Source organism: Budorcas taxicolor, chromosome 15 (assembly GCF_023091745.1).
Source record: "Budorcas taxicolor isolate Tak-1 chromosome 15, Takin1.1, whole genome shotgun sequence".
Taxonomy (NCBI): domain Eukaryota; kingdom Metazoa; phylum Chordata; class Mammalia; order Artiodactyla; family Bovidae; genus Budorcas; species Budorcas taxicolor.
This window is the reverse complement of record NC_068924.1, coordinates 78,530,836-78,555,666: the sequence shown is the minus strand read 5'-3', so window position 1 is coordinate 78,555,666 and position 24,831 is coordinate 78,530,836. Positions and strand designations below refer to the sequence as shown.

Here is a 24,831-nt window from a genome sequence, read left to right as displayed (position 1 = left end):
CCCGGGGCCGGCCCCAGGCGCTGGCCCCGCAGGGCCGCAGCCCGCCCACCGCCCGGGTCCGGGCCACCTCCTCTCTAGGCCGCCGTCTCGGTGGCCTTCCGCCCCAGCGCGGAGTTGCGTCAGCTTCGCCGGGGTCCGAGCCGGGGCGGGCCCTCGTGGGCCGGGGCCGGCTTCGTTTGCATGCTCCCCAGCGAACTCGGCGGCGCGGGGACCCTGGCGAGGCGCCCCAACACTCGCTAGGCGCCCCGGGGGCGGGGCCCGGCGGGCTGTGGGCGGGGTAGGGGCGGGGCAAGGCGCCCCGGAGGCGGGGCCGGGGCGGGGCCGGGAGCCGGCCATGCACCCCTGGGGCGGTGATAGAGGCGGGCTAGGGGCGGGGCTAAGGGCAGGGCCCGGCGGGCCGTGGGCGGGGCCGTGGGCGGGGCCGTGGGCGGGGCCGTGGCGGGCCCAGGGCGGCCCCGCCCGGGCTCCTCCAGGCTCGGTCCCGCGGCGGCGGCGGCGGCGGTGGCTGAGACTCACGACGAGGTGTGGAGCGCGGGCCTGGTGGAGCCGGACCTCGGGGGAGAGCGTGAGTGCGCGGGGGCGGGCCCAGGGCGGGGGCGAGGCACGGGGGCGGTGGGCGCTCTTGCGTCGAGACCGCGGCCGAGATTGGGGGCGGGGGGCGGTCACGAGGAAAGTTTGCACGGCCCGGGGGTCCGGGGGCCCGGGCGTACGCGCGGGGGCGCAGGGAGCAGGGCCTGAAGCGCGTGCCGGCCGAGCCCCGGAGGGGGCCGAGGCTGCAGGCGGAGCCCGCGGCGGGCGGAGCCGGCGGAGGGACCCTCGCCCCCTTCTCCCCGGCTGGCCCCCCGCCCCCGGCACGCCCCCGGCCTCCCCACCCCGCCCCCGCCTGGCGCGCGTCCCTGGGCCCCGGTCCGTCCGTCCGCCGGCGGCGCCCCATCGCGTGCGCGGGGCCTTCGCCGCCCCCTCCTCCAGCCCGCCGTCCCCTCCCCCCGGCGGCCGCTGCCCCCTGTGCCCGGAGCTCCCCGCCGGGCCCGTCCAGACGGCCCCTCGCCCCGGGCTCTCCCGTCTCGCGGTTGGCCCTCCCTCCTGCGGCAGTGTTCTCTCCGGCCCCGGCCGGAGGGAGATCTCAGGGTCGGCGGAGGCGGCCCTGCCTGCGGCGAGGCTTCTTTGGGCCTCCGCCTCGGGGCCGGAGCCGCCTGGTGTCTCCCCTGTGCCCTCAGGGTCCAGCCGATCTCTGGACTCTTAACGTATGGGGGATGCTCAGAGCCGCTGAGATTTTCACAGCTCTGCCCTCCGTCCCTGGTCACCCGGGTTTCCCGCTGGGCGTCTGAGCTGCTGAGACCCCGTCCTCAGTTGGGGGGGTGAGCCCTCCCTCTTGGGTGCTACAGCTCCCTGCCCGGCGGAGCCTCCAGGTGAAAGGGTTTTCGGTTCTGGACCAGCTGGTCTCCATTCCTAACCACCCACACCATGTATCCCTGGTAATAACGTTCAAGGACAAGGAAACAGCCTTGCGTTTTTTTTTTAAAATTTTATGTTTTCTGCCGCGTGCCCCTCCTCCACGCACACTCGGGCCGGCTGTGAATGTTACTCACCCACCCACAGCGCGCCTGCTGCACCGGACTTGGCTGACCGGACTTGCACGGGCCTGGATGCCTCTTTTCCTCCTGCCTAGTCCCTCCTATCTGGGGAACAAGCTGGGGCAGGGTCAGAAGTGAGAGGTTTTCCCGGAAGTTGGGCACCTGAGGTCCCTTCTTTGGATCTGTTGCTATCTTGCCAGACCAGCTGGAGTGGGTGACTTTGGGCAAGGCAGGGCCCCTGCAGGTTGGAGAGGGTTGGGTTGTCCTCAGGGACCCCATGCATGCCAGCTGATAGGAAACGTCGCTTTTCCTTTGGAACAGAGGGCCGGGGGCTCTATCAAGGAGGCAGGGGCAGTGGTCAGTCCAGGGGCCTCTTGTGGGTGGGATGGCGCTTCAGGACCCAGGATGGGACCTGAGGAAGTGGTGAAGTGTCTGAGAACAGGTGACAAGACTGGGTTCTTTGGGAGACCAGGTGTGGTCTGCAGTGCTGGCAGCCTGTGGTTGGGGGAGAGGATGAGATGGTTTCCAAGGGAAGCCTCCTAATAGGAGCCACCACTTAACGGCCACTTACTGGGTGCTGGGCACTGAGGTCGGCAGCTGCATGGATCGTCTCATGTGAGCCTTTCTTTTTTTTTTTTTTTAGTTTTGGCCACACCTCCCAGCATGTGGGACCTCAGTATCCCAACCAGGGATCGAACTGGTGCCGCCTGCAGTGTGCGGTGGAAGTTTGGAGTCTTAACCAGTGTGTTAAGTCTCAGTGTGTTCTTCATACAGGGAAACAGGTTTAGAGCAGTGAGGAAGGTGCCTGAGGTCACAGAGCTGGAAGGCAGGAGACCCACCCAGTATTTGAATCCTGGTGGAGCAGACCCGGAGCTCCAGTTACAGGCCGAGAGGAGGGGCACCCGTTTGCTCTCGGCCATAGGCTTCTGTCACGTGGGTTAAAATATCTTCCGCAGTCTCCCTCGAAACCCCTCGGGTCAGGCCCAGGCTGGTGAGTGATGCCCAGGTAGCTCCTTCTGGTCAGCTGTGGACCCTTCCACGGTGACGGGCCCAGGAGGGGAGCCCTAGGGAGTTTTTCCCCCAAGCCACCCCGCCCCCCGGATGTTCTCTAGCCAGGTCTCATTCTCCCAGCCCTGGGCCTGGGCCGGCTCCTCCTTCCTCTTGGCGAGGCTCTGGAAATCCAGTGGGAGGCCATTGCTATGGCAACAGGACTAGGCCCTGACTTTACCTCATCAAATTCCAAGCCGAAGCCAAAGCGATTGAGAAATTAAAGGGGAAAAAAAATGTATTCCAGATGTTTACTTTTTATTCCTTATTTTTCCGTGTTTGGATGAGACGGCTCTGGAGGAGGCGGGAGTCGGGGCAGGGACGTGGAGGGAGGAGGAGGACTCGGGGGGCGGGGAGGGAACCACTCCCAGCGGCAGGCCAGGGAGCGGGAAGGGGAGGCCCGCGGGGCAGGCGGGCGGCGGGGCGGGGCCCAGGTTGGGGAGGAGCGGGTTTTTCCCGTCTCCCGCGAGGTGATTCACTGGGAGACTTCAGAGTTGGCAACCCTCTTGCCCCGGCCCTGAGTCGATCCCGCGAGCGGGGGTTCCCGGACCCAAGGAGTGTGTGTGGGGGGGGTGCCTTGGGAATGGTAAGTGGAGTGCCCTGGACAGCTGGCTGGAGGAGGGAGCAGGGGGTGGCTCGTCGGACCTGCAGGACTTTAGGGTTAGGAGACGGACTTGGAGAGCTGTCGCAGGGTCGGGGGGTGGGGGCCAGAGGGGAGGACGTGGCCGCCGGGGACCTCCCGTGACCTCCCCCAGCGCCCCTCCTGAAGCGCCCGCTTCCTGTCCCGCACTGGCCTCCGCCAGAAGTCAGAGACGGCGCGCTGCCAGCGCCCAGCTCTCTGGCCCTCTCTCCGCTCTCCCTCTTTTCTTCCTGGGTCTTCCGCCGCCCCCAGCCCACACCACTCTGCCCCCGACTCCCAGGTCTGCCGCATGTGATGCAAGTGTCTGCTCCCAGGGAAGGCGCAGCCATGGCCTCCCGCGCGCCCCGCCAGCCGGACGAGGAGCTGGTATCCGCTGGCTCTGAGCCAGGTACCTGTAGGTGCGGGGTGGAGCGGGCTGACTGGGAAGGGGGCCAGAGGCCCGAACCCCCATTCGGTCTTGGGGGCTGGTGGCTGAAGGCTGACTCTGTTGGGGAGGGAGGGAGGAGTCCTGAGGACAAGCGGGATGAGCCCTGCGCTCCGGTGGAGACCCTTCGGAACTGCGATCACAGCTCTCCAGCAGAGAGCACGCTAACCTTGGAGAGGATGTGGATCAAACCACCTGTTTGACAGAGGAGGAAACTGAGGCCTGGGTGTGGGGGGCGGGGAGGGCATGCACCTTTGGGCTTGAACCCAGGCCTCCTGGCTCCCTGTCTAGACGCCTTTCTTGCTCCGAGTGGAATGAGTGGGTGATAAAGGATCCTATTAGCAGGGCTGTGGCCATGAGTAATTCAAGGTCTTTTATTTGGCATTGAAATGCCTTATATAGAAGGTATGTTTCTGGTCTTTTTTTTCCTTCTGTAGCAGATTTCTTTCTGTTTGGCTTAGGTCAATAGTGAGATTGCCTTCCTGGTCTCACAGTGGATGGTGGCGGGGAGGTGGCCTGGGTGTGCCCCTGAGGAGGGGGGCAGCAGGGTGGCAGGGTAGGGAAGCTGAGCTGGGAGAACGAGTTTGCTGTGGATGTAGTTTAGCAGAATGGCATGCTCTAGGGAAGGACCAGACTGGGGGAGATGGAGGGCCGACTGCCTGGCGTGGGTAGGCAGGCATTCGTTTATTAGCCCGCTTGGTCATCTGGCCGTTCACTTGGTAAGAATGTGTACTAGGTGTGAAGTGGGTACAGTGAGAAATAGCTGCCAGCTGGGGCCTCAAATGGCTTTTCACTTTTAAGGGTGACTGGCTAGACATTTCGGGAATTCGGAGATGAGGGAAGATGTTTCTGGGATGTGTCTAGAAAATCCAGGAAGCCTTCATGGAAGTGGTGACATTTGACTTGTACATGGAAGGGTGTGGGAACATTCTGAGTACATAGGGTGGGAGGTGAAGTTCTGCTTCCTGTTCTTCTGACATCGGCTCAACCAGCCTTTTCCTTTTGGTAGGTGACCCTCGGGCCAAACCCCCTGTCAAGCCCAAACCCCGAGCCCTGCCTGGCAAGCCAGCCCTGCCTGCCAAGCCCAGCCTGCTGGTGCCCATTGGGCCTCGGCCTCCCCGGGGTCCTCTGGCCGAATTGCCTTCTGCCCGGAAGATGAACATGTTGGCAGGACCCCAGCCCTATGGTGGCAATAAGCGGCCCCTTCCGTTTGCGCCAAGGCCTGCGGCGGAGGCCCTGGCTGGGGGAGAAGGCACCCGGGAGCCTGGGAAAGAGGAGCCTGGGAAAGAAGAGACGCCCCCTTTGACCCCTCCGGCCCGATGTGCCGCCCCTGGGGGCGTGCGCAAGGCGCCCCTTCCCTTCCGCCCAGCCTCGGAGCGCTTCGCCGCGCCCACGGTGGAGGAGATCCTGGCCAAGATGGACCAGCCCAGGAAAGAGGGCCCGGCCAGCCCTGACCGCCTCTGGGGCTCCCGCCTCACCTTCAACCATGATGGCAGCTCCAGATACGGTCCCAGGAGCTACGGCATGGCCCCAGGCCCCAGGGATGATGCTGGGACCCTCTCCAAGGAATGGTCCCAGGAGGGGCCCGCGGGGTCTCCTGCTGACTGCCCCGAGGAGCCCAGCGAGACCCCCGAGCAGAGGTGAGGGGTGGGGGGCTGTGTGTCTGGTTGCGGCCAGCCTGGAGGACAGGGTGGGTAGTCTCCTGTGAGATGGTGATCTTCCCTTGGAGGTTAGCTGTGCTGCATGGTGCCTGCGTGCGGGTCAACCCGTGACAGTCACGGACCACCCACCGCCCTCTCACTTAATCCACAGCTATCCTGTGTAGTAAAGGGAGTATTAGGCCCATTTTAGAGATGAGGAAACTGAGGCTCAAAAGTGACTTCCCCTGGTCCCTTAGCAAGTGACAGACAGAGCTGGGGTTAGAATTAGGGCCTCTCTGATTCCAGTGTGTGCTCTGAACTGCTGGCCCGCCCTGTGGGTGCAGCGGTGTGCCAGGTGCTGGGTGTGTGTGTGTGTCTTTGTGTATCTGTGCTGGGGTGTGTATCTGTGTGTCTGTGTGTGTCTGCTGGAGTGTGTGTGTGTGTGTGTGTGTGTGTGTGTGTGTGTGTGTGTGTGTGTCACAGCCTGGCCGTGAAGAGGAGTCTGACAGGAGAGGAAAGCCGTGAACGCCCCTTGACGCCAGGCCAGTGGATGTGAGCATGCGGGCCACACAGCTGGGTTGGAGACCATTGCGTGCAGCATCCCCTTTCCCAGAGCCCGTGCCAGCGTGTCCTGGGGGCTCCTGACCTGGACGTGTCCCTGGGCCCCGGGGAGGAGGCTGAGGGTCCCAGCTGCCTGGAGCATCCTTAGGGCAGGGAGCACCAGCTTGGGCCGGTTGCCCCCCAGACCCCGCAGCTCTCTGGCCCCGCTGACCCTGCTCCTGCTGCAGAGAAGGCCCTGCCGTGGTCTGAGCCGAGCTGGAGGCCCAGAGTCTCGCCCGCGGTGCCCGCCAGCCTCTCCTGGGAATATGGGCACCCGAAGCCTCCTGTCCCCCTGGGCTCCCTGGAGGCCCGCCCTGTCCAGGCTGGGTTCCGCCCTCTTTCCCCTCCTTTGCTCCCAGCCTGGCTTGAAAGGAGCAACCTCGACCTTGCAAGATCTCTCTGGTGGTCTTCCTACCCCTGCAGTTCTCCGGAAGCGTTGGCTGGGGAGGGGCCAGCTGCCCTGGCCCGGAGAACCCTAACCCCTCAAGGGCTCTGGGGTTTGGTGGTCTTACCAGAAGCCCCAAGGGCTCTGGGTCTGCGCGGGCTTTTCCCTGAGGGGTTTGAGGGGCTTACCCCCTGACATGCAGGTTGGGGCACATGCGCTGGCCCTGGGGTGCTCTCTCTCAGAGCCGCCAGAGTTTTTGTCCCCTGGGAGGACGTGCCCCTGGCGGGGTGCATGTTAAGTTCTGTCCCGGTCATTGGGCAGACCCCTGATCACCCCTTCCTTCTCCACCTGCGTGATCTGTGCCTCCGTCTCCCCTCTTTCTCCCTCACAGGAAGTGCCCCTCGGACCTGGCCTTCAACGGGGACCTGGCCCAGCTGGCGGTCTCTGAGCCCGTGACTGACGTGAGTTCCCTACCCGCTATGACGCAGTCTCTGAGCTGGAAGGGCCTCGTTTGTGCCTCTCTCCCGCCTCCCTCAGTTTAGCTGGGGAAATAGAGGCTGTGGAGTATGTTTACGTGACTTGCGTCAGGGCTCAGATTTCTCAACTTCCAGGCCACCCTGGCTAAGTGTGGCTGAGGCCCTGAGGCTCCTACAGTGTCCAGGATGACTGCCCTGGACAGCCTACTGTCTGCTGGGCAACCTCGGGGATGTTGACTGACGTAACCCGGTCATAACTCTGGCCGAATAGGCCTCTCAGGTTCCATGCGAGAGGTGCGGACGCCGGGGCTTGAGGTGCCAAATAGCTTGCCCAGGGGCTGAAGGCAGGATCCGAGTCCAGCACGGTCCCTGGCCAGGCCTGCCCTCTTGCAGAAGAGGGGAAGTGATGCTTCACGGGGGTCTCCTGTTACAGCCCCTCTGCCCGTGGTGTGCTCGGGGGTGGACAGTCTGCGTTCCCGAGTAGACGATGCGGAGGGCGGTCTGTCTTGCTGCAAGAGCCCCTGCTAGCCGGAGGCTGTCCCGTCCGGCAAGGGGAGAGACCTGAGTGTGTGCATTTGTCCAAACGTATTTATCGAGCATCCACTGTGATCCCGGTGCCGGGGAGACAGCCACAAGCAAAGCGTCCACAGTCCCCCTGCTTCCAGGAAAGCGTGTGTCCATCCCTCACTCTTGTCCGACTCTTTGTGACCCCGTGGACTGTAGCCCACCAGGCTGTTCTGTCCACGGAGTTCTCTGGGCAGGCAGATCGGAGCGGGTAGCCGTTCCCTTCTCTCAGGGAGCTTCCTGACCCAAGGATCGAACCCAGGTCTTCTGCCTTGTAGGCAGATTCTTTACTGTCTGAGCCACGAGGGAAGCCCTTGCTCCCCGAGGAGCGCGCCTTCTAACGCGGGGAGGCGGACTCCAACACTGGGCGCCCTGTGACCCGGCAGACGTGCAGAGCATCAGACGGGCACCTGGGACACCACCTGCATGGGTCCCGGGGTGAGGGTGACGGGAAGTCCTTGCCAGGAAGTGGGGCATGGGGTGAGCTCTTGGATGTTTGGGGAACAGCCTTTTTGGCAGAGGGAGCTGCAGCTACAAAGGACGTGGGCTCCACCCAGCGAGGAAGCTGGGGTGTCTGGGTCACAGACTGGGTGGTGATGGGCCACTCGGGACGGGGAGTGCTGGCTTGCAGGAGGGAAGGAGGCCATTGATGGGCAGGAGGAGAGGTGTGACCTTGCTGCCGTTGCAAGGAGTCTCCCTGCCCAAGATCTTGGCCAGGGGCCAAGGGCAGCAGCAGGGGCCAGTCGGGGGGCTCTGGGGGTCGCCCTGGTGAGAGACGACGGTGCTGTGGATCCTGGAGGCAGTCCCTGGGGGAGACGGTGGGTGGGGGGGCCTCTGATGTGAAGGTGGAGTGGACGGGACTTGCAGGCAAGGCTGATCTGCGGGGAGTGAACGGAGAGTGAAGCGTGCCACTGGGGGTCTATGGCCCAAGTGGTGGGGAGGTTACCCTTCACGGAGAAGGGGGCCTTCGTAGTGTTGGGAAGACTGGAGGAGCTTGCTTCTGGATCTGTTGAGCTGGAGACGCCTCGTCCCACGGGGTCCGAGGGGGTCAGTGGGGTGTTTGAGTCCGGAGCTGCAGGGACTTGTCGGTGTGCAGATGGCCCTGGAGTCGGCTGGGGTCCCTGAGGGCATGGGTGAGGCGTGGGAGGGAGACGAGGCCTGGCAGAGGAGCCCAGGAGACGCAGGAAGGAGCAGAGGTTAGGAGGGAACCCTGCTGGCGTGGAGCACAGGAGCTGCTCAGGCTGGAGGAGGGACTAGGGCGGGCGGTCAGCGATCAGGTGGTGCCTGCGGGGCAAGGAAGGGGCGCCTCGAGAATGGGGGGTTGCATGGGGGGTCGTGGCTGAACTTGGCTGGAGCGGCAGGGTGGTGGAAGCGAAGAAGGGAGCCCATTTGGAGGGGGCTCAGCGGAGGCCGGGCCCAAGGCGCTGAGGTTAGAGGTGCTGAATGCAGAGGCCAGGTTTAAGGAAAGGGGTGTAGCTGGAGAGATGGGAGGGCTGGACAGCAGCATGTGTGTGTGTTTTTTAAGCCAGAAGAAATGAGGGCAGTTTGTGTGCTGATGGAAACGGTCCAGTAGAGAAGGAAAAAAATCTGCGATGCTGGACACAGAGGAGGGCTTGGCCTGAGCTCTGAGCAGGGACGGCTCAGGAGTGGGGCGCCCGGGTGGGGGTCTCTGAGTCCTCGGGGAGGGAGAGCAAGGCCCTCAGCCCGGAGAGCCTGGGCAGAGGTGCAGAGGTTTGAGGTTTGAGGACAGACTGGATGGGAAAGCGTCGCTGGGAGGTGGGGGTGCGTGGAAGGGGGATGTCGTGAGATTGCTGGGCGTTCTGGCTGAGCCTGGGGCGGCTGCGGCTGCGGCTGCGGCTGCAGGGAACCCACCATCCCAGTGGCGGCTGTCTCCAGCTGCCCTGGTGCAGTCTGGAGCTGGGGCAGAGCTGTATTGCATTAGGTTAAACTTGAGTTGGTGAGGGAATACAGGGAGTTCACACAATGGTGGAGGAGAGAGGGGAGTGGGACGGGGAGAAGGGAGGAGATGGGCGGAGGGGAGGGAGAGAGGGTGCCGGATGGACGGGGGTGGACACGGGCCAGCAGGTCCCCTAGACCTGACGCTCCGGAGGGGCTCTGGCTGAGGACGAGGTCTAGGGTGGACCCTCAGAGAGGTGGGCTCTGGGGAAGTCGGGGAGAGGAGGTCAGGGAGCGGAGCCAGGACACTGGATGGGTCAGTTGTGGGGCTTCAGGAACCGCTGTGAGCTCTTTACCAGGGGCAGCGCTCGGGAGGGCGGCTGTGGTCCAGGAGCTCTGCTCTGAGGGCGGAGGGGTCTGTCCCGGGCTCTTGGAGGGTTCCTGGGGGGCGTGGTTTAAGGGCACAGGCTCTAAATTAACCTGAGATTCGTCTGCGCGGGCTGGAAGGATCGGAGGGTGGCCTTGACGCGGAAGCAGGATGCCCCCCTGCCCAGGCCCAGGGGTCAGGTGGTGGTGGGGCAGACAGCCCTCCATGGGAGAAGGTGGGGGGGCCTGACCTCTGGGGAGAGCAGAGGTCAGATAGAACGAGACTCAGGTCGCGGCCTGCAGGGGTGAAGGGGGGTCAAATGCTGGGGGTCCCAGGGCCCCAGGGTGTCCGTTCTTCCCCCGTGCTGTTCACAGCGGCCGGGTGCGCATATCTTGCTGAATCCTCTCCTGACCACGAGGTGGACATTGTTGCCCTGGCCCTGGGTTGCAGGTGGGGACGCCGGGGCTCGGAGAGACCCCGCGTGGGAAGGCACCCCGCCGACAGGGGAGGTGCCGGTGTCTCCCAGCGTTTTCACGGTCGCTGGGGCTTCTGGCCTGAACCCTGGGTCCCGCTGCCCCCTGGGCAGCGCTGGGAACGTGGATGCTCAGAGCAAGGGTGCGAGCTGCTCCCAGGAGCTGGTCTGAAGCTGCCCTGGGCCTGGTGGAGTCCCACCCTGAGGCCACGCACCCAGCCAGCCAGACTCTCTAGTTTCCTTTTGCCTTTCCTTTACAAAGCCAGTTTTAAAAACACATATTTTATTTGTTTACATACTCAGCGGCACTGGGTCCCACGGGATCTTTGATCTTCACTGTAGCTCGCGCGATCTACAGTGATGGCATGCAGAGTTTTAGTTTCCACACTTGGGATGTAGTTCCCTGGCCAGGGATCGAACCCGGGACCCCCCTCATTGGGAGTGTGGAATCTTAGCCCCTGGACCACCAGAGAAGTGCACAAAGCCAGTGTTCCTGACCCATGAACCTTGGACCCTTAGGAACTCCTCACATGAGCTTTGGGCTTGGGGGATGCGGGTGGGCGTGGTCTGAGTGATCCCCTGGGAATGGAGCGCTGTGCATTTCGTGGGGGGAGGGCCACACGGGAGGGTCTGGGGGCCCTGGCAGTCTCGGACGCCTGAGGTCATTCTGGAGCTTCTGTCGGTTGTCCTGGGGGGCTGTCCCTGCGCCCCGGTTTCCCCCATGGAGTGAGAGTGTCAGGCAGCTAGCACTGACCTGGGGTCTCTCAGGGGTGGGCAGGGGCCTCCCTGAGCTTGCGGAGCAGTGACACCTCCTGACTTTCTCTTGCAGGTTCTCAAGCCCTGGGTGCCCCCTGGTCCAGGCCTCACCTTGGAGAATGGAGGCACCCCCGGCCTGGGTCTCCCCGCTGAGGCCTTGGGCTCGGGCCCCAAGTCTCCTCACCTTGACTCCCTCGAGGGGGGCTCTCCCCCTCACCCCCACCGTCCGGAGGCCCAGAGCCCTGCTGCTCCTGGGCCTCCCTCCCTGCCTCCTGAGACTCTGGGCTCCCCAGCTGCGGGCCTCCCCGAGGCAGGCTCCCACCACCTGCCTGCGAGCCCAGGGGTCCCAGCCGTGGCCGCCCCGGAGGCCCCCAGACCCAGCAGCCCCATGGTGCGGGAGCTCACAGGGCACTCCAGCCCCGAGCGGTCCCCAGCCACAGCACCCCAGCCCCTGACGGAAGCAGGTGAACTGCCGGACCTGCCTCGAACGTTTGCATCTGGGGACGGGGCGGCCCCGGGGAATGAGGACCGCCCTGCTGGCGGCCTGGCCCAGCGGCGGTTTTCTGAAGGTGTGCTGCGGCCTCCCGGCCCAGACCGGGAGCAGCTGGGGGGCTCGCTGGTCGCCCTGCCCCAGGCCCAGGGGGGCCCGTCCGCCCTAGACCACCCCTTGGGGAGTGGGACAGAGTCCAGCTGGAGCTTGTCTCACTCCTTTGAATGGACCTTCCCCACACGGCCTGCAGGCCTCGGGGTGTGGCGGCTGGACTCCCCACCGCCCTCCCCCATCACCGAGGCCGCGGAGGCTGCAGAGGCCGCGGAGGCTGCAGAGGCCGCGGAGGCTGGAGACGGGGCCGTGTCTGCTTGTGAGGAGGCTGAAAACTGGGCTTCGTCCACCCGGGAGGAGGCCGGAGGTGGGGCCGCGTCCACCCAGGAGGAGCCTGAAGGCGGGGCCGCGTCCACCTGGGAGGAGGCCGGAGGAGGGACCGAGTTCACCCGCGAGGACCCCGGAGACTGGGCCGTGTCCACCTGCGAGGAGGCCGGAGGTGGGGCCTCGGAGGCTGTGGAGGCCAGAGATGGGGCCGTGTCCACCCAGGAGGAGGCTGGAGGCGGGGCCGCGTCCATCTGCGAGGAGGCCGGGGACTGGCCTGCGTCCATCCGGGAGGAAGGCGCGTCCCAGCCAGGGCCAGGGTCCCCGTTGGCTGCAGAGGGACCAGGAAGACCTGCTTCCCGGGGGCCGGGGGACGACCCGGGCTCCTCCCAGAGCCCAATGGGCGGTGGGGAGGACCATTCTCTGGAGTCCTCACCAACAGCAGGGGACCCACCTGGACCAGCCTTGCTGCAGGTAGAGATACACGGGGAACGGGAGCCCCCTCCACCCGCCCAGGAGGCCGCCCTGTGCGTCCTGGAGCCTGTCCTGGGGCAGGAGCAGCCAGCGCCCCCGGACCAGCCCTGCGTCCTGTTTGTCGACGCCCCCAAGCCCGGGCAGGCGCTGTCTGTCGAGGAGGACCCCATGGCCCTGGCCCTGGCCGAGACCACCCAACCCAGGACAGCGGTTCAAGACCCCCGCTGGGCATCCCCCGAGCCCACAGGGCCCGAGAGCGGCTCCCAGTGGCTGGACGACCTGCTGGCCTCGCCCCCGCCCACTGCACGGCGGGGTGCTCCATCTGAGCTGAAGGGCGCCCCGACCCCCAGCGCCTGCTCTGAGGTAAGGGGGGCCCTGGGCAGGGTTCAGAATGGAAGTCAGGGGCTTTGGGGGGCCTCGTTGTTTCAACACGGATGCCGTGTCGAGAGTCTGGGATCCAGCAGTGAGCAGGCACCTCTGCCCCTGCCCTGGAGGTCCGTACCGTCTGCTCAGCTGGCAGAGCAGAGGGTATGGACTGCTGCTTAGAGTCTAGTCTGAGTCCGCATCTGACCCCGGCTTCCATCAGCCGAGTGGTCTCGGGCACATACGCCGACCTCCAAGCTTCAGAGCCCTTTCACAATGATGACATCTGCCTCATAGACTTGGGGGCTTCCTGGGTGGCACTGCTGGTTAAAAATCTGCCTGCCAGTGTAGGAGACACAGGTTCAGTCCCTGCGATAGGAAGATCCCCTGGAGGAAGGCACAGCAACTGACTCCAGTACTGTTGCTTGGAAAATTCCATGGATGGAGGAGCCTGGCAGGCTGCAGTCCGTGTGGCCGCAAAGAGTCGGACACGACTGAGCGACCGAGGACACTTAGGCTTGTGTTGTGGGCAAGACAGACGTGGAAAACGCTGGGTGCAGGGCTTGGCACCCCTGAGTGTTCAGTCTGTGAGGACGGGTGGTTTCATGAAGGGCGCCAGCAGAGCCAGATAGACGCGGGTCCTGGACCCAGACTGCCGAGTTGCTGTCTTGGCCCTGTTCCTGGCCCACGTGTGAGCTTGAACACATGACTTTCCTGCCCGCACCTTAGTTTCTGCATCTGTAAAATGGGGAGAATGGTGCTGGGCTCTACCTCGCAGGGTGATGGCTGCAGTGCCTGTGAAGTACTCAGACTAGGGCCCATCGCGAGTGCTTGGGAGTGTTGCATCTTGCGAATGTTCTTACTGTGAAGTTCAGACTTGCTTTCATAGAGGCCCAGAGGAGGCAGAGCCTTGTGCAAAGGTTACCCAGTAAGCTGGCAGCTGGGCTAGGGCCAGAGCACCGATTCCAGGGCCAGTGCCCTTTCTAAAACTACCGGGCTGCCCAGCAGTTTCAGGGATGGGGTCCAGGTGGCGTTTGAAACGAACTTTTCACGCCCAGCCCGCGGCTGGCAGGGGCGGGGCTGGGGGGAGGGAGGAGCCGGGGCCTCTGGGCGGGGCCTGGGGAATGAGCAGGAAGGAGTTAAGGCCTCTGGGCTCCCGCGGTAGGTGTGTCCGCCCGCGGTAGGTGTGTCTGTCCGCCCCGGGATGCGGTGACTCAACTGGCCCCCGGGCGGGGCGCTGAGAGCTGCAGCTGCTCTGCAGGGAGCAGGGCCAGGGCCGTTGGACAGGTCCGGGCGGGCGAGGGGAGCTGCCCGCCCCGTCCCAGCACTCGCCGCGCCCAGTGGGCCCCGGGGCGGGCGGGGACCGGAGGCCGGGACCATGGCCGGGCCCGGGGACCGGGAGCCCAGCGTGTCGGTCCTGGAGAGGCTGCTGGCCAACGCCGCGCTGCGGGACGAGGCCGGCCGGCTCCGCAGCCCCGAGCCCAGGGCTCCCCCGGCCGCAGGAGTGAGTCAGGGAGTTCCGGACGGGGTGGGGAGCCCGGAGCCCTGGCTGGGTCTTCTCCCTGAACCGGAGGAGGCCGTCCCTTTGGGGCGGGCGGTGAGGACCCAGAGGGCTTCGCAGGGCGGCTGCTGGCAGGAGGGAGCTTCCCTTTCGGGGGTCGGGGCTGGGGGTTCACGGGGGCTGGCAGGGTGAAGAGTGCCTTGGGGAGCTTACCTTGGAAAGGGGTGGCTGTGGAGGGGCGCAGGGTCTTGAACGGTCCTCACTGAGGCCGTGCCCGCCCCCACAGCCCCGGGAAGACCCCTCTGCCAGGCAGCCCTGCTCCTGGCGTTTCGCCAGGTGTTGCCCAAGGGCGGTAAACAGGACCGAGGGATCTGCCGTGGAGGCCCCACGGGGTGCCGGGACCTCTGCTGAGCCCTCGGCTTCAGTGATTCCATTTAACCCTCTCGTTCTACCCTGTGCCGTAGGAACTAACCTCATTGAACGATGGGGACCCCGGGGACCCAGAGTGCTTAAGTGATCTGCCCGAGGTCACACAGCCGGCATCCAAATCCAGGCTCTCCGAAGCCAGAGTTGGGCAGGAGGCAGCGCTGACTCTCGCTCCGGACCGATCGCCACCCTGACTAATTGCAAGCCCCGTTTCTCTGTGTCTCTTTCTCTCTGATTCCCAGGGACTCCTCGGCTGGGCCCAGAAGGATCTGCGGAGTGAATTTGGAATTGCAGGAGGCCCACATCCCGGCGGTTTCCCGCCTTCCACCTGGTCCCAGGACGCTTCTCGGGATTATGGCCTGGGAGTTGCAAGCCCTCGAGGGGACCCAGGCCTCGGAGAGAGGGACTGGACTGGCGAGTGTGGCCACAGAGTCGGGGACGGGGGCCCTGGGGAATGGCCCGGCAGGTGTGCCCTCGACCGTGAGGAGGGTGAGGTCGGCGGCCAAGACGCGGGTGGAGCCGGGGCCCCCGGGGTCCTTGGCGCCCAGGACCGGGTGATCGGGAAGCCTAGCGCTCCGCAAAGCCACGAGGTGGAACTTCAGCATTGGGAGTTCGGGAAGAGGGATTCCCAGGGCACCTACTCCAGCCGGGACGCGGAGCTCCAGGACCAGGAGTTCGGGAAGAGGGATTCCCAGGGCACCTACTCCAGCCGGGATGCGGAGCTCCAGGACCAGGAGTTCGGGAAGAGGGATTCTCTAGGGACCTACAGCGGTCGGGATGCAAGCCTTCAGGACTGGGATTTTGGGAAGAGAGATGCCCTGGGCGCCTACACGAGCCGGGATGAAGAGGGGCAGGGTCCGGAATCAGGGCAGAAGGACCTGCTCGGCAGGTACAGCAGCAGCCAGGACTCAGGGCAGCAGGGCCCGGGGTTTGGGAGGAGCGATTTTGGCAGGAGCGCCTGGGTGCCGGACTACAGCGGCGGCCTCCCCCGGGACTTTGGAGCCAGAGCCCTGAGCGCCGGGTTCAGCCTCGAGGAGGCCCAGCGGCAGGACACGGAGTTTGAGAAGAAGACCCTGGGCCGAGTGAGCCCCGAGGTGGCTGGCAGGGACGCGGGCTGGCCCGAGACCGCCGAGGCGGGGGGCGTGTTCCCCACCAGTGGCCCCCAGCCGCAGGACGGGGCTCCGGGGCAGAGGGACCCAGGCGGCTGGCAAGGCGGCGCTACTTCCCGGGAGGTTGGGGGCCTGCAGGCTGGGGGCACTCGGAGCCCGGGGGAAGCTGACAGGGAGGGGGCGGAGCGGGGCTGGGCTGGAGACTTCGGCCTCGGCGTGGGCACCCAGCCAGAGGCGGCCTTCGGCCCGGGGCGGCGGGGCTGGGGCGGCAGCTTCTGCGGGGAGGCTGCGGAGCGGAGTCCCCAGTTTGGGATAATCGGCGACGACAGGGCGGGCGGGGCTGGCCTGAGCCCTTGTGGCCAGCTGGGAGGCGGCCCCTTCCTGCCCCCCGAGGGGGCCGTGGACTGGACTGACCAGCTGGGCCTCCGGAACCTGGAGGTGTCCAGCTGTGTGCGTGCCGGCGGCTCTGGCGAAGTCAGGGAGGATGGCGTGGGACAGACGGGCTGGGCAGACCACGTGGGCGTGACGGACGCAGGGCTAGTCCGCCGTCCGCAGAGCGGAGGGGCGGAGGCCCCCGGGGGGCTCGGAGTCGGGGACCAGGACTGGACTTCCGAAGACGGAGGCCCCAGGCAGGCCAGAGAGGGTGGAGTGGGGCAGACTGACTGGTCGGGCACGGAGGCGGGAGAGTTCCTTAAATCGAGGGAGCGTGGAGTGGGTCAGGCAGACTGGACTCCCGAGCAGAGAGACCGAGAGCTCAGGCCAGGCGGGGTGGACTGGGGTGACAGTCTGGGCCTGAGGCATCTGGAGGTGCCCTGTGAGCTAGACTCGGAGAGTTCTCAGGGGCCACGGGGACGCGGGCTGGACCAGGTGGACTGGGCCCAGGACTCGGAGCTCCGGAACGTGGAGCTCCCGGCTGAAGCCCCGGAATGTGGCTTGGGGGACCTCAGCCAGTCCCCGGAACCAGGTGTGGGGAATGATGACCTCTCAGCCTCCGGCCTGGAGGCCCGAGGCCCCTCAGAGGCCAGAGAGCTTGGGGTCGGTGAGATGAGCGGGCCAGACGCCGAGGACGGAGACCCATTCCTGCCACCCGTGGTCATCTGCCCGGAGGAGGACGGATACGGGCTTCAGGAGTCCCCGGCCTTCGGACCCAGGTAAGGGAACCCCGGGTGGGAGGGCGTGACAGACCCTGGAAACGGCCTCCTTTCTACCTGGGGTGGAAGCTGCTCTTCCCCCAAAACGTCTAGTATTCGGAGAACTGGGATGATTCGGAGTGTGAATTTTTCTTGCATTTATTTATTTCTTAAATTGAGCACTGACACACACACAGGTGAGTTTGTTTTTTGAAGCGATGACTGTGGTGGTTGAGGTGTGATTTTTGCAGCATGATTGGGTGCTGGAGGAAGCGTCCTGTGCGGGATGGTTTCTGGCGGGCCCCGGATGCTCCTGGCTTGGGAGGCACGATACATTCCTGGGCCTGGGGGGTCGAGGCCTGGCGTGATCCTCGCCTGGGCAGGTCCAGCGTGGAGCAGGCAGTAGTGCTCATCTCTGCCAGTGGGGAGGACCTCCATGCTTCTTGCCTGCCCTGTCTTTTTTTTTTTTCTTTTTTTTTTTCCTGCCCTGTCTTAAGGCCCCCAAGGGCAAGGCTTCCCTGGGGGTCCTGTGCTTAGGACTCTGCGCTTTGACTGCTTGTGGGCCGGAGTTCAGTCCCTGGTCAGTCGGGGGACTGAGATTCTGCACACGGACCGTGCAGCGCAGCGAATAAATAAATAAAAAACAGCCACACCAGCTGAGAATTAAACCCTGGTTCAAAAGGGAACCCGAAGAACACTGGGACCTGGTATCTGGCCTGGTGACCTTTTGGCCTCCACACCCAGGGTGGCTGAAAAAGAACTCCCCCCGTCCAAAAAAAACAGTTTTATGAGTCAACCGTGGTCTGACTCTGAAATTCTTCTGTTCTAAAACCAACCGGGGCGATGTCTCACCCCACTTAAGGGTGCTTAAAAGGCATCATGTTTATTTTGCCATCACTTCCGTCCGTTGAGATCGGGTGTAATTCTCTTGACTTGAGTCGCAGGTTTGAACTTTGCCAGACCTGGGTGGAGGGGAGTGCTTCTCACGTGTTGTGCTGGGTGGAAGCTGTGTTTGCAGTGGAGGTGGGGGTGCTGGTAGCTGAGGGGCCGGAGGCACCAGGAATGCTCTAGAGGGGACTGGGGTGTCGGAGGTGTCAGGAGAGGCATTGGGGGCTGAGGATGGGGCGGGGGAGGGGAAGGGGAGGTAGGCAGAGCCTGGGGCCAGGGCGAGGCCCTGGGGGGCATTTTGGGCTCTGCTGCTGCATGGAGCTGGAGGGGCACTGGCTGGGGCGAAGCCTGCAGGGAAGGGCATGAGTGACCGGATCTCTCTGAGCTGTGACTTTCCGGGTGTGGGGAGAGCATAGGCCACCCGAAGTTGCCCCTGAGTCTTCTTCCCAGGATGCTCAGAACTCTGCCATCCCCAACACCTCCCCTCCATGATCTTCACACCTGCCCTGTGAAGCAGAAAAGGGTTTTTTTTTTAATCAGCTCCAATTTCCAGGTCGAGTGGTATGACCCACTTAAGGTCACCGAGTCAGAAATGCCACTTTCCGACTTGTGGGGCTTAAATGCCTTCAAGGCTTTTGGACTTGCACGCAGTGGGACCCACTGCCCTCCACGTGTTTCTGAAGGCGGGTGGGGGGTACGGGGGAGAGTCTCCCCCATTGTTAAGGATGGAGAGAGAGGCTGGCTGGGGGACTGGGTTGGGGAAGGGGCAGGGTTCTGGCAGAGAAGCTCAGTTGTCTGAGCTCCGGCCTCCGTCACACCTTGAAAATGTCCGGCTTTTTCGGGCCGTATTGTACATTTGGCTAACACTGTGTTCTCAGTGGACGCACGGGAGACTTAGGAAGTAGGGCTCTTGGCACCGAAAGTACATCAGTAATGGAAACCTGGTTACCTTTCTCCAATGCGATGTTTCTTGAGCTTATTTGATTAACATCCACTGGGCTGGTGTTCTGAGCTTCTGACTCGGGGAAATTCTACACTCTGGAAAGTTGCTCTCTGGAGGAAGCTTTGCAGGTTCTCCTGGTAATGAGAAGTCCTTGAGGACAGCTCAGAGCCCCTAGCTTTGGGCCCGTCCGCCAGGTTTGGGGCCGGGTTCTGCCACCGCCTCCGTGAGCCTGAGCAGGGCCCGTCTCTGCTCCAGCTTCCCACCTCTGACGAGTGGGCATCATCAACTCCCGACGCCGCTGGGGGCCGTTGGGCTGGGGGTCCGTGTGTGGGGAGTGTCAGAGCTGTGGATGCATGGTCAGCCCCAGCCAGGTGCTCACCGCCAGAGTTCACGCCCGCTTAACAGACGTGGATGGATGTGGGGCCCTGGGGGACATTTCTGGCCATCGTCCTGCGTGGGACGGAGGCCCCCAGGCTGGTGGCCATCGGCTGGACTGCTGTCTGAACAGTTGGGATGAGAGCAGCATGGGCACTTGGCATGTCCCTCCCGTGTCTCGGGCTCCTTGTCCTGGGGGGAGAGGTGCTCCTGGGCCCCCCGAGAGCTGCTGCACGCCCCCTCTCCTGCCCCAGCCCCCAGCCCCAGGGATACAGCATCCTCCCAGCCATCTGGGGGGGTCTTTGTGGGCTGGGAGAGGACCCTTGGCTTCTGAGGGCTGGCCCCCTCGTTCTGTGAGCGGGGGAAGCAGCCCCAGAGTGGCAGCGTGATTTTCTCAAGGGCCCACAGTTTGTGAACGCTGCCCCTTGGTGTTCTCCGGGCCCCTGCATGTGGCTGGCATTTTCTTCCTGTCTCTCTGGAGTCAAGGTCAGCTGCTGCTTGTATACACACATCGTTCCACCTTCCGTCCCGATTGCTCTTATTTTGGGTCTTGGAGCCTTGAGCACGAGGAAACGAGTCTGTTACACGTGGACCCCCGTGTTTGTCCCTGGAATGGCCCTGGGGGTGGGGTTGGATCAAGTCCTGGCCCTCAGGATCCTCAGAGTCCTGACGGGCAAGGGGCAGAGCTGGTGTCAGTTGAGATGGGCCCTTAGGCTGGGCACGTGGTGCAGACAGTGGGTGGGATGCGTGCTCCCCCTGACCCCTCCGCAGGGCCTCCCCCAAGGCCCATGGGGCTGCGGGTGTTCCGGGTCCCCTCTGGTGTGGATGTCTCTGCCCACCCATCTGCGGGTCTGCAGCCCCTTGGCCCCGGCCTGCCCCAAGCGTCCCCTCTGCCCCCAGTGTCCCCTCTGCCCCCCGCTTCCCCTCTGCCTCACTCCGGAGAGGCTGGTGGGCGCTGCTGCCCGGCGAGGCTGCCCCTCCCTCCCTCCAGGGCGCTCCTGATTCTGTTTGTCAGCAGCCTTGGGAAGGACAGACTGACAAGTGCTCCCCTGCTCGCCCCACTTCTGGCCTGGCGCTGACTCACCTGCTTCACGCTCTTCCCCTCCGGCCCAGGATCTGGGGCTCATGGCCGAGCTTCCAGGCACTGCCCACCTTTCCCATGCTGTGTGCATGGGGTGTGTGTTTGTGTGTCTGTGTGTGTGTGTCTCGGGTGTGGCTCTGCGGTGCTGTGCATGTGTGTGTACAGTGTGTGTGCGTGTCTCTGTGTTGGGTGTGGCTCCGTGGTGCTTGTGCCGGTGTGTGGAAGGAGTGACCGGTGATCCGTGCCCACTTCCCCACAGGAGACCGGCCGTGAGTGTGTGCATGTGTGTCTGTCTTGGGGGCAAGCAGGCAGCTGGGCCACACACAGGCTCCCGAGTGCAGAGCGTGAGCCGCAGAGCGCGCTGTGCGTGCCGGATGGTACGGGTCGTGTCTCGAGGGCGCAGCGGGCAGGAGACGCAGCTCGGGCCCAAAGGTGGCATCCCCGCCCCCCGGCAGACGTCATCTCTGTCCCAGGCCCTGGACCACGCGGGGACGCAGGCGGCTGCGTCCTCGAGTTGCTGGCCGACGGGCCGTGGGGACAGAGCACTTGGACTTGAGGCGGGGCTGGCAGCTCGCGCCCAGGGTGTGCTGGGCGGGGGGCGGGCCCGGGGGCTCCCCAGGGGGGGTCCAGGCCGACTGAGGGCACGGGGGCGCCTGCCGGGCAGAAGCAGCTTGTCAAACGCCATCGGGTACGCGGCGGTCCGCGAGGGCCTTGTGTGTAGAGGTGTGCAGGGAGGGTGAGCTGGAGGGCGGGGGTGGGGCTCGGCAGGCGGTCTGCACCCCGGGAGGGCCAGCGTCCACAGCGTTGGCAGCGGTAGGATCCCTTTGGTGGGCACGCCCCCTGCGCGGCTTTGTGCGAGGCGTTCAGTTTCAATCTGCGCTTGCAGAGACTCTACTTAGAAGACTCTAAGGCTCTTGGGGTCCCCTGTACGCGGCTCTGTGCGAGGTGTTCAGAGCCTCACTCTGTGCCCCCGGTGACCCTGTAGTTAGCAGACCCCTTGGGGGTGATGGGACTCCCCCATCGTCTCAGGAAGCGGGGAGCCTGGCGTTTGAACACGCCGGGCTGGCCCAGCTCGCTCCCTGCGTGCAGTCCAGAGGGAGGCATGGATGGCCCGCAGGGAAACAGGCTGAGAAAGGCTCTCTGCGCGGGGGGCTTTGGGCGGGCCCCGTGGCCTCGCATGACCTCGGCCTCTGCTCTGTCCCCGCAGCCCTGGTGATTACCTGGCCCGCTCCCCACCCACGGGCTCCCAAGGCCAGCTGGGGGAGAGGCTGGCTGCCCACAGCCCCGAGGCCCTGGCCCTGCAGCAGTCGGCGTCCCCGGGGCCCAGGACCCTGTCGGAGGAGGAAGGGGCCGCGGCAGGTGCGGACCGAGCGGAGACCCGGGAGCCTGGCCGGGACCCCTTGCCGTCCTGGAGGCCGCAGCTGGATGCGGAGGCCAGCTGGACAGACGCGGTCGACAGCACCCAGGATGCCGCAGGGGCCAGGCAGGGCGAGCAGGCCCCCCAGGGCCCGCCGGCCAGCACCCCCAGCCAGGATTTCTCCTTCATCGAGGTCAGTGGGTGGGCTGTTGTCAGGATGCAGGTGGAAGGGGTGTATAGGTGCTGCAGCTCGGGTCTCACCTCGGGTCCTCCCTCTTGGTGGGGTGGTCTCAGCCTGGGGGGCGGGAAGCTGGGACAGGGCGGCTGCGCGAAGGTGATGGCAGTGGCGTGTACCCCCACCCCCTGCAGGACACCGAGATCCTCGACAGCGCCATGTACCGGAGCCGTGCCAACCTGGGGCGCAAGCGTGGGCACCGTGCCCCGGCCATCCGGCCCGGGGGCACGCTGGGCCTGTCGGAGGCTGCAGCGTCGGATGCGAGGCTGTTCCAAGACTCCACAGGTAGGGCTGGGCTGTCCTGACGACCTTCATGTCGCTGTCCCGTGGGCGGGGGGTCTGGGGTTGCCGCCCCGTACTGAGACCCTGCCCGGGCCCTTGCAGAGCCACGGGCTTCGCAGGTGCCGTCTTCGGACGAGGAGGTGGTCGAGGAGCCTCAGAACCGCAGGACACGGGTGACCAAGGGCCTGAAAGTCAGCCTGTTTCCTGGCCTGAGCCCATCGGCCCTGAAGGTGCCCTCTGGCCGTGCCGCCCTCTGGTGTCCGGCCTGCCCCCTGTCTGTTTGTTTGTTCGTCTAAGCTCCGAAACCCTGTCCGTTCTCTGCGCCTGCTGTGCCCGTGGTGGGCGCGAGGCAGGATGGAGAGAAGAACATGAAGGGTCTGGGTCCCAGAACCCCACGGGCTGGCAGGGCGACCGTGGTGCAGCGGGGTGGAGGTTTAGGCGTCCTGGGGGTGCGGGGCTGGGGCAGGCTGCTCAGAGGGAGGTGGGAAGCGGGGTGCAGGACTCGGGGAGCCCTCCGGTGACCGTAGTGTGTGTGGTGGGGAGATGTTGCAGGCAGAGGGCGCAGGGCGTGCAGACCCCGGGGGCGTCCCCGCTCGCTCCGTCCAGGCCGCTTGGGCTGGATTCAGGTCAGCAGTGTCTCCCCGAGGGCCTGCGGGGTGCCAGGCACAGCCCGCCCTCGGGGGAGGTCATCGCTAAGCGACTTCCCCTCCCCGGGGTAAGAGGGCTGTGGAGGGCGTTCGGGTCTGGGCCGGGGACCCTGCGCTCTGGGGAGAAGGCCTGGCCCTCCCTGCCGCCGCCGGCCCCGCTGACGTCCGTCCGCTCCCCGGCTTCCTCTCAGGCCAAGCTGCGCTCGCGGAACCGCTCGGCTGACGAGGGGGAGCCCTCAGAGGGCAAGGCGGGCCAGAAGGAGTCGATGCAGCGCTCCAAGTCCTGCAAGGTCCCCGGGCTGGGCAAGCCCCACGCGCTCCCACCCAAGCCAGACAAGTCCTCAGGGTAGGTGACCTGCGTGCCGGGAACTACCCGTTTCGGTCTTAAGAGGAAAACCCTGCTTTACAGGGAGACAGAGACTTGGAGGGGGTGTCGTGCCACAGGTCGGCACTCTTCGCTTGGTGCCAGGGGTGCTGGTCTGACTTCTGCCCCCTGCCTTCTAGGTCAGAAGGATCATCGCCCAACTGGCTGCAAGCCCTGAAGTTGAAGAAAAAGAAGGTCTAAGAAGTCGTTGAGGTGCGGGCAGGAGCTGGGCTTGGCCTGTCTGGGGCTGGGGGCCCTGCCCCGAGGCCTCCGAAGGCCCCAGACCTGCTTTTATGGCCCTCCTCTGCAAGGCTGGAGGAGGGATAGGCTACCCACTGCAGTATTCTTGGGCTTCCCTGGTGGCTCAGCTGGTGAAGAGTTGCCTGCAATCGGGAGACTTGGGTTCCATTCCTGGGTTGGGAAGATCCCCCTGGAGAAGGAAATGGTTACCCACTCCAGTATTCTTGCCTGGAGAACTCCATGGACAGAGGAGCCTGGCGGGTTGCAGTCCGTAGGGTTGCAAAGAGTCGGATACAACTGAGCCGCTAACACTCCGAGGCTGGAAGCAGACGGCTAAGGCCAAGCTCCAGAGTCCTGGGTCTCTCGGCTTGGGGGCGTCCACCCCGCCTTCCTCCTGAGGCTCAAGGATGGTGGCCTGAGTGTGGCCCGCCTGCCCTTCTGGTCTGGCACCCCTGGGGAGCACTCGCTAGGCTGGAGGTCCCCAGCAGGACCTTCCTCACGCTGGGCCTCGCAGAGGGGCGCCTGGGCAGGGAGTTGGAATGCCCTTCTGCCTCCCTGTCCCCATCCAACCGCTTCTCTTCCCTCTTGCAGGTCCTTCCCATCTGGCAGTCTCAGGCAGTGCCCGTCCCTGTGGGGTCCCCAGTGGGGAGACGGCTGAGCCTCCCCAGGCCACAGCCCCTGCCCGTCCGCCTCGGGGGGCGTTGGGGGAGGCCCTGACATGCACTTTGTATCAGCGTCCCAGCTCCCCTGCACCGCCCCTCCCCACCGGTCTTCCACGGTGTTGGTCCCTCGCTGTCTTCCCACTTCCCTCTCTGCTTCCTCCTGCAGCCCCCCTTGGGTTTTCTTTTGATACCAGTTTATAGCCTTTTTTATAAAAGTGTTTGATTTTTGTAACGGGCAGAGCCCAGCCCCACCCCACATCTCCCTCCGCCCCTCCAGGGCCCCCACAGAAACCGATAACGTTTTGCCACTTGAAACAATAAAATTTTTTGGGAATTGGTGCTGCCCCGGTTGTGGTGTGTGGTTGTGGCGTGTCCCCCGTCGGAGGCTGAACCTGGGAGGTGCCGCTCTCGCCCCGGCCCAGCCTGGAGCCTGTGCTGACGCCCAGCCTGTCTTCCCCAGCACTCCTTGGGCTGATTCCCGATTCGGACAACCCCCAAATCTACATAGCTTAACGTACAAAGGTTTCTTTTCCAATCATAGTCCCATCTGGGATGGGTTAACTGTCAAATTACATTAATAGCCCCCACGCTCCCTAAAAATTAAAAAAACCAAAAGGCTTAAGAAGCTCCAGTGGATGGGATGATTTCCAAGTTCAGCTGTAGTTCAAGTGATTCTATTTGGCCTCCGTCTTCCCTGGAGGCTCAGATGGTAAAGAATCCGCCTGCAACGCAGGAGGCCTGGGTTCGATCCCTGGGTCGAGAAGACCCCCTGGAGGAGCGCTGTGAACCTCACAGTCATGTGGAACCCAGGCCCCTTCCCTGTTGTGGCTCAGCCATGGTCAGGAGCCCCAGAGGCTCTGTAGCATCCAGTGGAGACAAGGGTTGATACTTTGGGAGACCTGTGGTCCACTGGCCAAAATTCAAGTTATGCCCCCTGCTAACTGCGAGGGAGACCGGGAAATGTAGTTTAGACGTTAGTAGGGAGAGAGAGAGTGAACCAGATATTGGTAAAAATGCATCATTCTCACGGGAGTAGGTGGTTGGTTTC

The 24,831-nt window shown here is 64.5% G+C and overlaps 1 protein-coding gene across 2 annotated transcripts; it reads left to right on the top strand.

The window, feature by feature from the left end:
* Positions 1 to 505: 505 nt before the first annotated feature.
* On the top strand, positions 506 to 24,118 carry TNKS1BP1 (tankyrase 1 binding protein 1). 2 transcript variants are annotated; one of them, XM_052652730.1, is made up of 12 exons: positions 506 to 565; positions 3,542 to 3,649; positions 4,695 to 5,325; positions 6,702 to 6,771; positions 10,915 to 12,543; positions 14,713 to 16,730; positions 21,204 to 21,546; positions 21,723 to 21,873; positions 21,973 to 22,100; positions 22,709 to 22,863; positions 23,022 to 23,094; positions 23,713 to 24,118. In XM_052652730.1, the coding sequence occupies exons 2-11, from the start codon at positions 3,556 to 3,558 to the stop codon at positions 23,080 to 23,082; spliced, it is 5,280 nt and encodes a 1,759-aa protein (XP_052508690.1). In that variant the 5' UTR covers positions 506 to 565; positions 3,542 to 3,555; the 3' UTR covers positions 23,083 to 23,094; positions 23,713 to 24,118. The 2 variants fall into 2 exon arrangements, with proteins under 2 accessions (XP_052508690.1, XP_052508691.1); XM_052652731.1 differs by lacking the exon at positions 506 to 565 and adding an exon at positions 3,126 to 3,207.
* The last annotated feature ends 713 nt before the right edge of the window (positions 24,119 to 24,831 follow it).